The sequence below is a fragment of the Paroedura picta genome, chromosome 4, assembly GCF_049243985.1.
Source record: "Paroedura picta isolate Pp20150507F chromosome 4, Ppicta_v3.0, whole genome shotgun sequence".
NCBI classification, from domain to species: domain Eukaryota; kingdom Metazoa; phylum Chordata; class Lepidosauria; order Squamata; family Gekkonidae; genus Paroedura; species Paroedura picta.
The window spans coordinates 28,638,368-28,652,608 of record NC_135372.1 but is presented as its reverse complement, the minus strand read 5'-3'; the positions used below and the strand labels follow the sequence as shown (position 1 = coordinate 28,652,608).

Below are 14,241 nucleotides of genomic sequence, written 5' to 3'. Positions count from 1 at the left end.
TAGGACTCATTATAATATTTAAAAACTGGGGCCCTGAACATGTGTAAAGCGGGTTTTTTTTCCAGTGCCATATAATTACAGCTGGCTGCTAAACACTAGAGACTTGGGGGGGGGGGCTACAGTGCCAGTGCGGGCTCTGGTATTTTTCATTCGGGAGAGAGTTGTTGCACAGTTCCAGAAATGGCCCAAAATTCACACAGACTGAAATAAACGGAAGGCATTTTACAGATTACAACAGAATCGCCCAAGTCTTTGGAATGCTTCTGCTTCTCTGCTTCTGTCACATTCCTTATGAGTCTCTGGACAAGCTCTCCACTAGGTTTTCTTTCTGTGCCGCTGAAGATCTCCTCCTCCCTCTCTGGCTGCTACCCTTCCACAAAAGCAACCTGTCCCAATCCCCCCCCCTCCCTCCCCCTCCAATTACATAGTTGGCCTCTAAGAATGCATGGTGCAGCTAAGCTGTGAGTCTCCATTTCCCAGGGGTAATCTACAAAAAGTACATGTTGTTATTGCTCGGGACTGGAGAACAGTCAACACGGTTTCAGTAATGCGGTTAGATGGATTGAAGTTCTTTTGAAAACAGAGGCAAACATAATTGTGGTTTTGCTGGCTGGATCCAGTTTGGGAATGAGGAAACAGTGACCCGTGTAGACAAATGATCGCGTGCACAGGGGGTGAATGTGGAGTGGCTGTGGACTGAATTTCAATCAGCCATGGGCAGGAGCAGGGGGCCAGGTGGGTCAGTTTTCACTGGGGCTGCTCCAAATTCTCCTGGTGAGTCAAGGGGGAAGTTTTGCTCGACACAGAAGCAAATTGCTGGTGGCCAGCTTGAGAGGGATTTGCCACGACCTGCAGCTTGCAACAGCTGAGCAAGACTGTCAAGAAGAGGACATTTTGGAGCCCGCTTATTCTTAGGGTTGCCCTAAAGTGGAAGCGGCCTGATGGCACATAGCAGACACAGAGCAAGAGGGTTGAGCATGCCCCAGGAGGTATGGGACAATGAGGGCAAGTGAGAGTCCCTGAAAGGGAGGGTAGGAAATGGGAGACGGGTAAATGGCTCACTCACTTTCTTTTGGTAGATTTCATAGAATCATAGAGTTGGAAGGGGCCATACAGGCCATCTAGTCCAACCCCCTGCTCAATGCAGGATCAGCCCTAAGCCCTAGGATGCTTAGGGCTAATCCTGCGTTGAGCAGGAGGTTGGACTAGATGGCCTGTATGGCCCCTTCCAACTCTATGATTCTATGATTCTATCCTAAAGCATCCAAGAAAAGTGTGTATCCAACCTTTGCTTGAAGACTGCCAGTGAGGGGGAGCTCACCACCTCCTTAGGCAGCCTATTCCACTGCTGAACTACACTGACTGTGAAAAATTTACACTGACTGTGAAAAATTTTCTGTGAAAAAAACAGGTCAAGGGAACAGGTGGTTGGCCACATGTCAGAGCTCTGTCCACATCAGTCAAGGAAAGAGTACTGAAGTGGTCCAAAGCAGGACCTTGAGACAGCCCAGGGGCCTCCAGTTTGCTGGAGGCATCAATCTTCGTGGGACAGTCCTGGTGGGGGACAAAATTTTCTCTGCAAAACAGCTCGCAAATGCCTCACAGTGAATAGCCATTTATGACATTTCTGATGGCCCATTTACTAGGGAAGTCCAATACTGAATTGGTTTTAATAATTGCAGAGGCAACAGAGGCAGGGAAGCACTCACTCTTTGTGGCTTTCTCTGCCACCCCACAAGCATTCATAAGCATCTTCTATGATGTTCTTGAAGCTTCGTCATGATTGCTGCTGGACTCAAACCAAGCTATTATTTTCTGCTAAATAAGCACAGTTGAAAGATTCAACAAGATCCTTCCACCCAAGATAATAAATAGGGCAGCAGGCCTGACCCTGACCCTAAAAGGCTTGACCCTGAAGACCATTTGGCCTGATCCACTGAGGGGACCTTCCGGTACTCTTTGGCAGGTTCTTTTGAGTTTTTTCACAGTCATAGTAGTTCAGCAGTGGAATAGGCTGCCTAAGGAGGTGGTGAGCTCCCCCCTCACTGGCAGTCTTCAAGCAAAGGTTGGATACACACTTTTCTTGGATGCTTTAGGATGCTTTGGGCTGATCCTGCGTTGAGCAGGGGGTTGGACTAGATGGCCTGTATGGCCCCTTCCAACTCTGTGATTCTATGATTCTATGACTAGATGGCCTGTATGGCCCCTTCCAACTCTATGATTCTATGATTCTATGACTAGATGGCCTGTATGGCCCCTTCCAACTCTATGATTCTATGATTCTATGAGTTGTGAAAGGGTCCAGTCCAAGGAGCTGGTTCCACAAAGCCCAAATGCTTGGGATAAGTGAGGGAGAATGAAGAGTCTGGTTATTATTTGGGGTCAAGCTGGGGGTTGGGAGAGCACACCTGCTTTTAAGCCAGAATAATCACAGAAAGAGATTAAGCAATAACCTGAATGAGACCAATGTGAGGGTTGGGGGTCACGGAGGTCTTATGGTGTCTCCGGCTGGAGGCGCTCCGGTGTGTTTAGAAGCTATTATCAAATCATGTAAGCTGCTGTGTGCTTTGGGAAGAAACAAGATTACCTTGCATGTTCTTTTTAATAACGTGGGGGGGGGGGGGGGAAAGGAGGAGACCAAATGGCCTCATCCCAAGAGGGGAAGAGCAAAACCAGGAAAAGGCACAGCCTGCCTTGAATCTCTCCCTGTATATCTCACCCATTTCGATCCTGTCCTTCTTCCAGGAAGCATCCTATAAACTTTGTCCCCACCTGCCCTTTTAATTTTCACTACAAGTTGGATTAAGCTGAGATATAGGGTGAGTGTCCACTTCACTGTGGGGCAAGAGTGGGCATTTGAACCCAAGACCTCCTTCCCAGCATGATGCTCTAGATCAGGGGTAGTCAAACTGTGGCCCTCCAGATCTCCATGGACTACAATTCCCATTCGCTGGCAGGGGCTCATAACTTCTTCTCCCAGAAGGGAATGTGGGGGAGTGATTTACAGCAGTGGTCCCCAACCTTTTTATCACCGGGGACCACTCAACACTGGGGACCACTCACCGGGGACCACTCAACGCCTTTTACTGAGGCCCAGTGGGGGGGGGGGTGTAGTTTACTCCTCTACTCTCAACCACTGCCCTAACGCTCTCTGATCGCTATGGGAATGTTTAAACATCCCTTCAAAATAAGATACAGACACGCCACAACAATGAACACAAGGAACATTTTATTTTCATGGAAAGTTTAACTCATGACAATGACAAATCAATGGGAACCCTGAGCTTGTTTCTCTGCAACGAGATAGTCCCACCTGGGAGTGATGGGAGACAATGACACCCGAAGTGTGTTGTAAAAGGCCAGGGGGGATGAAGTAAAGGGCTGGGGGGGGGGGCAGAAGGCATCCTTCGTGGCCCACCTCCAATTAGTCGAAGGACCACATGTGGTCTGCGGCCCACAGGTTGAGGATCGCTAATTTACAGGAAGATACTCCCTCCCCTAGACAATGCAACATAACCCATTAGAGTGAATATTGATGGAGAAGGTAATAGGGTTGCACTTAACTGTAGCTGTGGTTCATCAAGTGGTCTTCTGTTCAGGCACACTTAGACCTGCATGCATGCACAGTCGCATGCAGGGATGCACAGAAGCCATGAAGCTAAAGAGCTCCCCTGGGACAAGGCTCACCCTTGACCTGGGAAGGTAAGCTTGTTGACTTGGCTTCATCCCAAAATGTCTCATGGATATGAACATGGGAAGCTGCCTTCTCCTGCACTAGACCCCCCCCCCTCGATCCACCTAGGCCAGTGTCATTCACTCAGGCCGGCAGTGCTCCCCAGGGTCTCAGGGGCTTTCTCAGCACCCCTTCCTTGATCCTCAACAGAAGATGTTGAGGTCTGAACCTGAGATGTTCTGATCACCAGGCAAATGCTCTGCCATTGAGCATCAGAGCACTGGTCCATCTTGTCCAGCTGGGCTTCACCTCTAAAGGCTCATGGGCAGCTACTTTCCCATTCATATCTTGGTCTTCCTTCAAGCAGCTTAGGATGGCTCATTTGGTGTCTTCTCCATCCCCCCTCTCATTTTGCCATCCCATCCCAGCAACCACCTGAAGTTGGGGGGATGCTTGGGAGGGGGGAGATGGATGGAGTGTAGTGACAGAGTCTCAGTTAATTACTCTCCGCATTCCACAACTGGGGATGCATCTGTCAATTGGTCTCCAAACCTGACAGATTTATTGCCTTCCCAATGGTTTCCCCCAAAATTTGAACCCAAACATATGATAGCCTTATAAACTTAGCTTGTTATTCCTGTATAGGCCTGTGCAAGGAGAAGGTGAAGGGAATTTACAAACAGATTAGAGAATCTGGTTTTTAGGGGTACCCTCTATGAGGGTCCCTAGGATTGAAACCACGGCTGCGCCTGCACCAGGAGCTCTGCTGCCACTGCTTTCAGAGCACGAGGGTGAGGAATAGGCGGGGCAAAGTGGGGAGGTGCTGCAGGACGATCGGGATGATCAAAACCCTGACGAGGATGCACAGCCAGGTCCCAGCCAGGGAGACACCATGCCCTTTGGGCCAGCATCACCCCAGTCAGAGGTAGAATCCCTCCCCAGCCCAGACAGCTCGCCAGAGCGCTAGGTGACTTGACAGCTCTCTGCTGGAGCGTCGGGCTCATGGGGCACTCTCAAGCTAGAAGGGGCCCAGCTGAGGCTGAGTCACCAGGAGCAGCCAATTAACCCCTTAGCCAGGCTGCACAAGCAAGACAGAAACAGCCCCTTGGCGTGGGTGCAACCTGTGCACAAGCCTGCCTGTTGTCTTGACTCCAGTTCTGGACTTGCCGTTGCTTCAGCGAAGCTCTGCCCGACTGATCTCCAGTTTCCTGACTTCTGCTTATGGCTTAATGGACTACGGCTCTGGTATCTGGACTTTGTTCTGGCTCTGACTCTGTCTCCCCGGCTCCCGACTTCAGCTGACTACTCGGCTACCCCCTTGGCTCTCCCTTGGATTTTGTTCTGCCTGAATGGTGTTAAGATCTGGATTGGACATTGACGCTGCTATTGGATTGTGCGTTGGGCTTGGCTTAGTGGCTGAGGGTGTTGCTATCAGGACAGCCACTGGGTGCGCCCAGCTAGGGCAGCAGCAGTAGAACCAACACATTCACCCACAACAGAGAAACCATTTGCAAAACTGCATTGCAATGATTGTCTGAGATCCCGCCAGGGAGCAGTTTTGCATTGGTCCGGATGCCTCCCAACCCACCCCCCAGGAAAGGCAGGAAAATAAGAGCTTCTCTTTGCATTTTAAACAGTCATGGCTTGTCTGAATTGCCCAAGTATGGCAATGATTCAGCGATTCGGACAGGCTCAATGGCCATTGAAACTAACGGGGAAATGGCAATTCGGATTCAATTTGGATGGTGCGTGCCTAAATGAAGGTTGATTCAGCTGCTTTTCAGCCAGATCGAATCCCCCGTCCTGATTCCTGTAGTGTTCTTGAAATTATTAAACAGCTCCATTATGCTATGTGATAATTCATTGCTCACCCTCTGCCTATATTTGTGGACTTGTAAATTCCCAGTTGATTGTGTCAGAGGAAGTATGTGTTGAATAAAATTTTGTTGGTCCTAAAGGTGCCATTGGACTCAAATGCAATTCTGCTGCTTTAAACCAACACAGCCCAAGATCACCCTTAGCAGAGTAAGGATTCAAACCCCAGATGTCTAAACCCTACAACTACACTCCCTTTCTACTGCTACTGGAGAATTTTTTAATCAGGAGAGCGGGAATGGAACTAGAGATCTTCTGGATGCAAGGAATGGTCTTTGCAAAGATGCCACAACCTTGTTTCCAGTGCAGAGTTTGTAGCAGGACCCCAAATGGCACCCCACAGTGTAAGGAAATGTCCAGGTATTGTATTCTGGGAATAACATATACAACCTTTACTTAATGAAGAACTCTTCCTTCCCAATAGCTCTCCAGAAGATCCTGAGTAAACCTGATAGTGTGACAATTTAATGACAACAAAAAAGTTTTATGTAAACTTTGCCTGCGGGCTCCTGGGTCTGGATAATAACTGTAGAAACAGTGAAAGCAGATTCTGTATTGTTAGATCACAGCACTGCAGAGCTGTGAAAAACCTGCTGTGCTGCTGTTAAAGATTCTGCCATCGCATCCATTGCCGAAAGATGCAGAACAAAGTCTGAGTCCAGGGGCGCATTTAAGACCAACGAAGTTTTTGCACACTTTGTCAGATATGCAGTATATACTCGCATATAAACCGAGTTTTTTTTTAAGATGAAAAAATCCTCCCTGGCTTATATGCGGATATGAAAAAACACCAGCTGCCAGACAAGACAGGAGGGCGGGGGTGGGAGACAAGTATACTTAACTGAAGAAGCAGAGGCAGGAAGAAGTAGAGATGCAACAGCAAGCCCCGGAGGGACAGTGGGAGGGGAGGGAAAGAACAGTCTCCGCCTCCCCCCCTCCCTGCCTTAACGAGGCTAGCATGAGGCTAGCACATGTTGCTGCTGCTGAAGGAAGCTCTGAAGCCTCTGTCTCAGAGGGAGAACAGGGAGCAGAAGGAGGAAATTCCCCTAGAGGAAGGAATGGAAAGTGGAGGGAACAGAACACTGAGCTAAGAAGAAGGGAAGGAGCACAGGATTGGATGAATAAAGGCAAAAGGGGTCAGAGGGAAAGAGGGAAAAGGAGGGTAGGAAGAAAAGAAAAAAAAATCCTGCCCAAAACGGGAGGGGGGAGAGGAGGAAAGGAGAAAAAGCCACTAACCAAACACCACCCTCAACTTATATGCTAGTCAATAAGGTTTTCCAGCATTTTGTGGTGAAATTAGGTGCCTCGGCTTATATGCAGGTCGGCTTATATGCGAGTATATACAGTAATTAAATGGAAATTACCAGTCCATACAAATAGGTAGACGGTCAGCAGTAAATTAGCATAAAGCATTAAGAAAATTATTTTAAAGATGTTTGACAGTATCAAGGAACAGACAGAAATAACAAGCTTCATTTATATAGTAACCATTTGTTTGGGTTTCATTCCAGGGGACAAGGTAGTGAGAGAAGTAAATATGTAAAAATTGAAGACTGAGAAGCAGATGTACCCTTATAACTGTGGGATGCTGAGAGCGATTAATGGAGACCCTGCCTCCACATGCCATCCGTCTCTGCTCAAGTATGGAAGCGACCTTACAGTACCTTCCCCATTGAAGTGGGGCAATTGGCTGTGATGATCTCTCTCTTCCTGGCAACTAATTGCTAATTAACTATCTGATTACCTATTCCCCTGGCTCCTACTGCAGTGGTAGACTGTGCTGGGGGCCTGTTTCCCTCTCCCAGGTGGTACATATACATATATATCTTAAGACCAATGCCCGGAATATGGGGAACGATTTTTAAAGTTATTCGTAGACCGCCATCTTGTATCTGTATTTGTTTTATATTGTTTTACTGTTCCTTTGGGAGTAATTTTAATTGATACTGTTTGGTTTGTGAACTGCCGCGAGCCAGTTCCTGGGAGTGGCGGCATAGAAATGCAACGATAAAGAAATAAACGAGTTCTCTCCCCTGTGACCAGACTAAAGAAATGCCTTCCAACGTACCATGCCAAACACTGATTTATTTAGTATTTGAATTTATAAGCCACTCCTCATGAGCATGTCATCTCGGGGCGGTATACAACATTGCAGAAAATACATTGTATTATTAAAAGCAATAAAACATATTTACAAGCGATGACACTTCTTTCAGTGAGTCTTGTTGTGGCAACTCCTGGGAAACCAGCATCTGGCAACCATGATATGTTATTATTGTTATCGTTATTAGGTTTCTTGACCCCCCTCTCCCCCCCCCCCTTGAGGTTTACAGCCTCTTAAAATACATACCCATTTTATTAATTTCATGTACATTTTAAAATATATATCCCTAAAAATTATCTGTCTGTTCCTGGCAACTTATTGCTAATTAACTATCTGATTACCTATTCCCCCCCATCATCTCATCTTCTGCCTGTTGGGTATGGCAGGTGTCAGGAACCAAGTGGTTGAGACCCAGCAGATTTGCTCAACAGGCATCACCCTTGGGCTTCAGGATGAAGCTTTAAGCAAAAGTCTTTATTTGGAGAATCAGGAGAAAGATCAGCACATCGCACAAGTTCATAGACAGGAATCTTGACAGAGACGCCGAGGAATATTTACCTGGGACTAAGAAAGAGGGGTATAAATAGGCTTTTGGCGGGAACTTGGATTCACACAGGAAAAGGTCAATGGTGTTCTCTGATCTCGAAGGTGCCAAAATGGCTCATCTGGCCATCTGGTGTTTAGACTGCCTTGCCTGCGAGGCCAGCCTTGGGGTGAGGAGATGAGAGAGTAGAGCAGAAAGGGCCTTTGAAATGTAAGGGGGAGATGGGAGGGGCTCCGCTGAGAGGACCCAGGGAGGTGCCACAACTCAGGAACTAGGGATTCATGACAGCAGGTCCCTCAGTGGCATGGAAGCTGAAGAAAATGGTCAGGGGGAAACTGTGGGGATCAGAGGAAATCCCTTTCTGTAGGCCACCCCAGCCTCAATCATAGGCCCACTGGATTCTACCTTGCAGGCCTTGCAGAATTGTGATAGCTCTGTCAGGTCCGTAGTCTCAGCAGGCAGCTCATCCCAACAGGTTGGAGAGGGAGCTGAAAAGGCCCTGGCTCCGGTTGAGGCCAGGTGGTGTCAGAAGTGCCAGGCTTCTGACATAAATATTAGCAACTGTTAGATGTGTAGATGGAAGTGTCTCTGCCCATGTTCATTGCCTGTCCTGTTTCCTTTTGCTTTTGCACCTCACCTCCCATTCCATCTCTCGATTGCCTGTTCTCAGGGCTGTTGTGCGTTCTGAAGGTTTACTGTGTTTCCTGGGTTCTCACAGGAGAGGGAGTTGGTGGAGGGGTTCTATGTTGAGCCTGGTTTATTGTGCCTCAGTTCTGACAAAGTATTGTATGGGTTAACTGGCTTGCTTTCATTAAACTCAATCTTTTGCACTAAGTCAAAGATTCGTGTTTGAGGGCAGTCTACAGAAACCTGATAGGAGGATGTCTTTGGGGCCAGTAGATTTGCACCAGATGAGCAAAATGCTGTCCGGGGAACACACTAGGAGAGGTGGTCCCTCAGATATGTAGACCAGTGGTCCCCAACCTTTTTATCACCGGGGACCAGTCAATGCTTGACAATTTTACTGAGGCTTGGGGGGGGGTAGTCTTTTGCTGAGGGACGTCGCCACCTGAGCCCCTGCTCCACTTGCTTTCCCGCCAGCACCTGTGACATCCTGCCCCCCACTGGGGGGCGCAGCCAGAAGCAGCTGCGCAGTGCCACACTGAGGGGGAGCCCCAGCCATGGCGGCTGCTGGAGAGCACCAAAGGTGAGCCAGCAGCAGAGTGGCAGGGCAGCCCCTGAGGCAGCAGGTGGGGAAGAGGACAAGGAGGAACTGCAGCTCGGTACCGACTGATCTACGGACCGGTACTGGTCCCCAGACTGTGGGTTGGGGACGACTACTCTATACCGAGGGTAGTCAACCTGTGGTCCTCCAGATATTCATGGACTACAATTCCCATGAGCACCTGCCAGCAAACACTGGCAGGATCCTATGGGAATTGTAGTCCATTGACATCTGGAGGACCACAGGTTGACTACCCCTGCCCTAGACCATGTAGGGCTTTGGAATCAGTCTGGAGGTGACTGTTGCATAGATTACTGTGGCAAGGTCTTCCAGGGCCAAGGAGGGTACTAGTAACTTTGCTTGGCATAGATGGAAAGAAGAAGAAGAGTTGGTTCTTAGATGCCACTTTTCTCTACCCTAAGTAGTCTCAAAGCGGCTTCCAGTCACCTTCCCTTTCCTCTCCCCAAAACAGACACCCTGTGAGGGAAGTGAGGCTGAGAGAGCCCTGATATTACTGAAGAAGAAGAAGAGTTGGTTCTTAGATGCCACTTTTCTCTACCTGAAGGAGTTTCAAAGTGGCTTCCAATCGCCTTCGCTTTCCTCTCCCCACAACTGACACCCTGTGAGGGAGGTAAGGCTGAGAGAGCCCTGATTGGTCAGAACAGCTTTATGTCTGGCTGGAAGAACCTCCAAGCTGGACTACTGCTGTGAACTCCATATGGGACCACCTTTGAAAACTCTGCAGAAACAGCAGCTGGCTCAGAAAACGACAAGGAAATCTGAATCTTGCTCACCAGAGGGGCTGCATGTATTCCAAACCTTGTTTAAAAATAATTCTGCCACTAGGTAATTCAGTGCGAACCCAACAGAAACTGAACCTATATAAATGTTGCTCCCTTAAATAATATGCATGAATACATTGCACAATTTAGTCATCCTTTGCTAAGTTATGGGCAACGAAACTGAGCTGACCAAAGTTTCATCCCCAGCCTCTGTATTCAGCCTTCTCTTTGCCTTCCACGGTTTCACCTCATTGTAGCCAAGGAGGGCAGAATCTTGCATGTTAGAAAAAAAGAGAGAGAGTTAAAGAGGGAGGGAGAGAAAGGGGGAATGAAGGGAAGGGAAGGGAAGGGAAGGGAAGGGAAGGGAAGGGAAGGGGCTAGATGAAAGAATTTTGGTGAGTGATTAGTTAAAAACAAAGCTGACTCCTTCTCCCTTCCATCAAGTTTGGCTTTTCTTTCAAGTGCCAAAGTGGGACCTTTCTCTGTAATTGCTCCTCTCTCAGACAGCCTCTGCTGTATCTCCTTTGTGGCTTGTTGACATTTAAATAAATCAAAATCCTAACGAGCAAGTGGATTGCAGCAGGTCCAGAGGAGCTGGGCATGAGGGGGGGGGGGTGCCCCAAAGAAGCACAGGCAATGTATTTCACAAGCCCCACCTGATGAAAGGACAAAGGACCCAGTAGTTGTTTGTGGGCCAGGGATACAAACGAAGGGAGAGAGCTCATCCAGTGCTCCTGTGGGGGTTGACTGAAATGCAATGGACGGTTGTGTGGAATCTACTGGAAACAGAGTTGGACCCTTTCACACACTCAGTGATACCAACCAGACGTTGTCACACTCCTGGTGGTACAAAAGCATGATTGGTCAGTCCCCTCCCCCCGACACAAAAAGTCCCTTTCCAATCTGACATGTGACCAACGCTTCAATGGTTGAGGAAAGGACGTCTTTCTCCTCTTTTCCTCTACTGTGCTCTAAAATGAAGCTGAAACATGGACATAAATTCTTAGAGCCCTATAAAATGGGAAATCAGGTCCCAGTGGAAATGACATTCCCCATAGCTCTGGGCACCTAGATCTTTACCCTAGCATGTTCCCAGTGCTAAAAGGGAGGAAGACAGGAAATGAGAGGGGAGATAATGATGGAGTGAGACCTTGTTCCTCCTACTAACCGAGGAGGGGGAATATACGCTAGGACAGTAGCTGCATAAATGAATGCATGATTTCTCCAATCTGAAGGGGGGGGGGGGAAATCTGATCCCTGTCCAGGCCATTTGGTGTGTTAGTTGAGTGCTGAGCATGCGGCTGGAATCTCGTCTTAAATTCACAAGAAACTGAAAAGTGATAACAGGGGAGGTGATCATATTAGACGTGGGGGTACAGGGAAGATTCTCCCCCGTCTTGAATGGTTTTCTCTCCCTTTCCTCTGTCTCGCTCCACACATGCACATCTGTCTCCCTCACTGTGCACCAGCCAAGGATGCAGGACAAGTCCAGAATGCGTGATGTCATAAGGGCTTATGCTGCTTCAAACAACTGGTATTGAGTTGTTGGGAGGGCAGGACCTGTCATGGAAAGGAGGTGGGCAACCACAGTGAGCTGCCACAGTCAAAGGGCTTTTTGAAAGCCACACCATCACTCCTGTCTTGCTGTTGATGCTGCCGTGAAGACCCCAAAACAGCCCTCCAAGATGCCCAGGTGAGACCTAGTGGTCCCTGTCTATTCTACCATCCCATCTACAGAAGATAATCTCCAACATGAGATTCTTACTCCTGTCTCATCCTTCCTTGCTCATCCTTTCGTTGCTACTAGAGGCCATCTTGGGGAAACCCTTTGTCCACCTGGTCTTTTCCCAGAATTCCACCTGCCTGGATTCTCATGCTGTTCCTGCGTGCTTTGGTCCACCACTCTCCCTCGCCGGTCTAAAGGGCTACCTTTTCGAAGCGGTACCTCCCAATGCCTGCCACCCAATAAAAGCCCCACCCATCTCCAGAGGGTCTCCCCCAAGCTCCATTGTGCTCATCCGCAGGTATGACTGCCCCTTCAGCACCAAGGTGCTCCATGCCCAGCAAGCTGGGTACCAAGCAGCCATCATCCATAACCTCCATTCTAATTTGCTGGTGAGCATGTCCATCGAAGTGGAAGAGACCCGTCAGCAGATCTCGATTCCATCCCTCTTCATCGGGGAGTCAGCCGCCAAGCTCCTGAGACAGGTGGTCCATTCCCAAAACGAAACTGAAGTCAACGTGGTGGTCCCCCGAAGCTACTACAACCCTTGTTGGGACAACATCGGGATCTCTGTTTGGGATCCAGGTCGGCATCACCTGGAGTATTGGCCAGGCTACTGTACCCAGCAGATGATCCTCAGGTTCCTCCAGGAGTTTGGGGTGGTGGTCCTCGTAAGCCTGGGCATCAGTTTCATTGTGGTTGCCGGTTGCATGAAATGGTACTGGAGGAATAAAGGGATCAAAGTGAAGACCTTCAAAAGAGGGGACAAGTATGACTTGTGTGTCATCTGCATGGCAGAGTACGAACTGGGGGACCAGCTGAAGATCCTCCCTTGCAGCCACGCCTATCACAACACCTGCATCAGTACGTGGCTCCTCCTCCAGCCACGGATGGGGAAGATCTGCCCCATTTGCAAGCAACATGTCGACATGGCAGCCTAGCAGCCTGAGGAGCAAGCCCTCGCTGGGTGGGCAGACAAAGAAGCAAGGGGAGGAACAAGAATATCCCAGAGAGGAGGAGGAAGGAACTCAGAGAAGGCTGAAGGCCAACCAGGAAAATTGGAAACAACAAAATTCTCCCAAATGCCAGCTGTTGTCCACTTTGTCTTCTTGCTGGGAGTCTGGGTTTAATTTTTCATACCAGGGATGTGTGGGGTCATGTGGCATGGTGTGGTTCCTTTTTTAATAAAATGCATGTCTCTTGGAAGCTCCCAGGCCTGGCAGTTCAGAGAAGGAGGTAAAGCAAAACACACTGGTGGTGAGCATGGCAAACTGGGAAGCTGGAGGGAGGGGCAGTGAAGTCAGTGTGTGGGATGTCTGAATTGGGCTTCCAGAGCTTTGGACCAATCCAGCTTGGTGTTGTGGTTAGGAGTGCGGACTTCTAATCTGGCGTGCCGGGTTTGAGTCCCCACTCCCCCAGCTGACCAAAATCTGCTCAGGATCCCTGGCCCTAAGATGGCGAAACTGGCCTCAACCAGGGCCAGGGTCTATTTGGCCTTGGCCTAAGTCAGGTGGAACAGTCTACCAAGAGAGATCAGGGCCTGAATAGGGTCAGGGCCCTGAAAGACCACCAGGGCGCTGAAAGGCTGCTGGAAACTGAAGAAAGACCTGCTCTGAAAACTCTGAGTTGTCCGTCCCCCCGTCCCCCAACACACACACAAACACTTGATAGAATCACAGAGTTGGAAGGGACCACCCACTCACAACCTGCCTAAGTTCATAAAATCAGCATTTCTGTCTGATGACTGTCTAGCCTGTGCTTAAAAACTTCCAAAGAAGGGGAACTCACCGCCTCCCGAGGAAGCCTGTTCCATTGAGGAACCGCTCTAACTGTCAGGAACTTCTTCCGGATGTTTAGCCAAACATTCTTTTGAATTAATTTCAACCCATTGGTTCTGGTCCGACCCTCTGGGGCAACAGAAAACAACTGCTCCATCTTATATATGACAGCCCTTCAACTATTTGAAGATGTTATCATATCCCCTCTGAGTCACCTCCTCTCCAGGCTAAACAGACCAAGCTCCCTCAACCTTTCCTCATACGACTTGGTCTCCAAACCCCTCACCATCTTTGTAGCCCTCCTCTGGACACGCTCCAATGTCTCTACGTCTTTCTTCAGATCTCTGAGGCACTCTACTCACCCCTCTTCTCCAGGAAGATGATGAACCATTAACAAGCACCGTTTGGGTGCACTCAGTTCTCAAGCCACCTAACAGTAACAGGATCCATACATAACAGATGATAAACTGTTATGAGTTTATAATTGTATCGGATTGTTATGGACCATGTTATCACTCATCCTGGACTACACTGGAA

General features: G+C 48.8%; 1 protein-coding gene across 1 annotated transcript; it reads left to right on the top strand.

The window, feature by feature from the left end:
• Positions 1-11,725: 11,725 nt before the first annotated feature.
• Positions 11,726-13,132, top strand: LOC143835029 (E3 ubiquitin-protein ligase ZNRF4-like). Its single transcript, XM_077332104.1, has one exon. The coding sequence runs from the start codon at positions 11,956-11,958 to the stop codon at positions 12,865-12,867; it is 912 nt and encodes a 303-aa protein (XP_077188219.1). The 5' UTR covers positions 11,726-11,955; the 3' UTR covers positions 12,868-13,132.
• Positions 13,133-14,241: the final 1,109 nt, after the last annotated feature.

Excerpts from the sequence above, each read along its gene's own strand:
- LOC143835029 (XM_077332104.1), top strand. The coding sequence starts at position 11,956 with ATGAGATTCTTACTCCTGTCTCATCCTTCCTTGCTCATCCTTTCGTTG.